Below are 1,616 nucleotides of genomic sequence, written 5' to 3' on the forward strand. Positions count from 1 at the left end.
GAAACTAACTGTCAAACTTGAGTGAGAGGAAAGGGTGTATCTAGAATCTCTTCCGTCTCTGCTGAGTGAACAGCTACTTCCTGATAAAAGTCTGCTCAACCTTTTGTGGTTTTCATTTTGGGTCCAGAATGAACTATCAGTATCACACAAACTATCTGTGTTTCAAACTTTGCCAATTTTCTGCTAAGGTGGGAAACTGAGTGTCATTTCACGGCAATGCTAAAAGATCATCTTCAATAAAAGCCATGTGGAAAAATCAAACTTATTTGATATATTTTATTGGTTCTGCTGTTTCTTTTAGCCTAAAATCTAACCGATGTGAATCTTTCTGTGTCCAGATCCCAGTCATGACTGGGGCCTTCATGGACTCCTCACCCAACGACGACTACAGCGGCGAGCATTCGCTCTTCAACTCTTCGGCCAGCGTCAACGCGGCGGCCTCGGCCGCCTCGGCGCACGGCCAGCCGGACGAGCAGCAGTCCATGTCCAGCGACGCCATCTGGCTGTGGATCGCCATCATTGCGACTATAGGGAACATAGTGGTGGTGGGCGTGGTCTACGCCTGCACCTTCTGATAGACATGCTGCACCAACTCCATCATCCAGACGGTTTGATGTGTGGAAACAGAACCAACATCCTCCATGTCTGAACTGACCTTCCTCTGATTCTCACCTGGTTCTTTAATCTGTTTAGATCTGCTGAAGTTTCAAAGGTCTGATCCGTGACGGTGATGTGTTGACTTTGTTGTGCAGGAAGGCTGGTTTTCTCAACGCGTCTCTTTAACTGAAGATGTTTATGTTTATACAAGATGGTTATTAACTTTATGTTTCTTTGTTCTGCTATTTGTTTTACTTAAATGTCTTTTTGTGTGTTTTTCCCTGAACAGCAGCTTTCTAGTTACTGGAAAAAGATTAAATTGGGTCCAAATTCTGGTTAAATCTTAAGCATCCATGAAACAACCAGAACGGGTCTGGAGTCATCCAGGTGTTTCTGACATGCTGGACTCTGAATGAGCTTCTTCTGTCGGGGTGAAGCCCGGCGCCGAGCTGCTGCTCCACATTTCAGAATGTAAAGCTGTTCTCCTCCTGACGGTCCGGTCGACCCGGTTCTGTAGGAACCAAAACTCCAGCATCTGCTCCAGCCGCTGTGGTTCTGTTTGGTGTTCACATATGAATTTGAACTGAACCAGAGTTCACTTCAACCAAACCAGACCGAGGCTTGGAGGACCACAGGTCAGAGGTCGAATAGTGTTCATACCTCTCCAACCGAACTGGACTTTCTATGTAAACGGACTGGATTCAGGTTAAAGCGGACGGAGTTGGGCTGGAGGGAATCCAGGCTTAGAGGTGGAGAACTCCAGCTGATCCAGAACCTTATGCAGGTTCTGGATTCCTGCAAACATTTCTGGATTCTGAGCTGAGAGAGATGCTGGGATTCAGACAATCGGGGCAGCAGGACTGGATCCACTGGATTTTAGCAGGAACTGGATCCACTGAATGTTAGCATGACGGGATTCACTGGATGTTAGCAGGACTGGATCCACTGGATGTTAGCATGACGGGATCCACTGGATGTTAGCATGACTGGATCCACTTGATGTTAGCAGGAACTGGATC

General features: G+C 46.9%; 1 protein-coding gene across 1 annotated transcript in view; it reads left to right on the top strand.

Annotated features, from left to right (window-relative positions):
* Positions 1 to 1,610, top strand: part of LOC103459957 (uncharacterized protein C14orf132) — a 37,452-nt gene extending 35,842 nt beyond the window's left edge. Inside the window, exon 2 of the mRNA XM_008401914.2 lies at positions 339 to 1,610. Within this exon, the coding sequence (XP_008400136.1) occupies positions 339 to 575 (237 nt within the window). The 3' untranslated portion in view covers positions 576 to 1,610. The remainder of the gene's footprint in view (positions 1 to 338) is intronic.
* The last annotated feature ends 6 nt before the right edge of the window (positions 1,611 to 1,616 follow it).

The sequence above is a fragment of the Poecilia reticulata genome, unplaced genomic scaffold, assembly GCF_000633615.1.
Source record: "Poecilia reticulata strain Guanapo unplaced genomic scaffold, Guppy_female_1.0+MT scaffold_145, whole genome shotgun sequence".
NCBI classification, from domain to species: domain Eukaryota; kingdom Metazoa; phylum Chordata; class Actinopteri; order Cyprinodontiformes; family Poeciliidae; genus Poecilia; species Poecilia reticulata.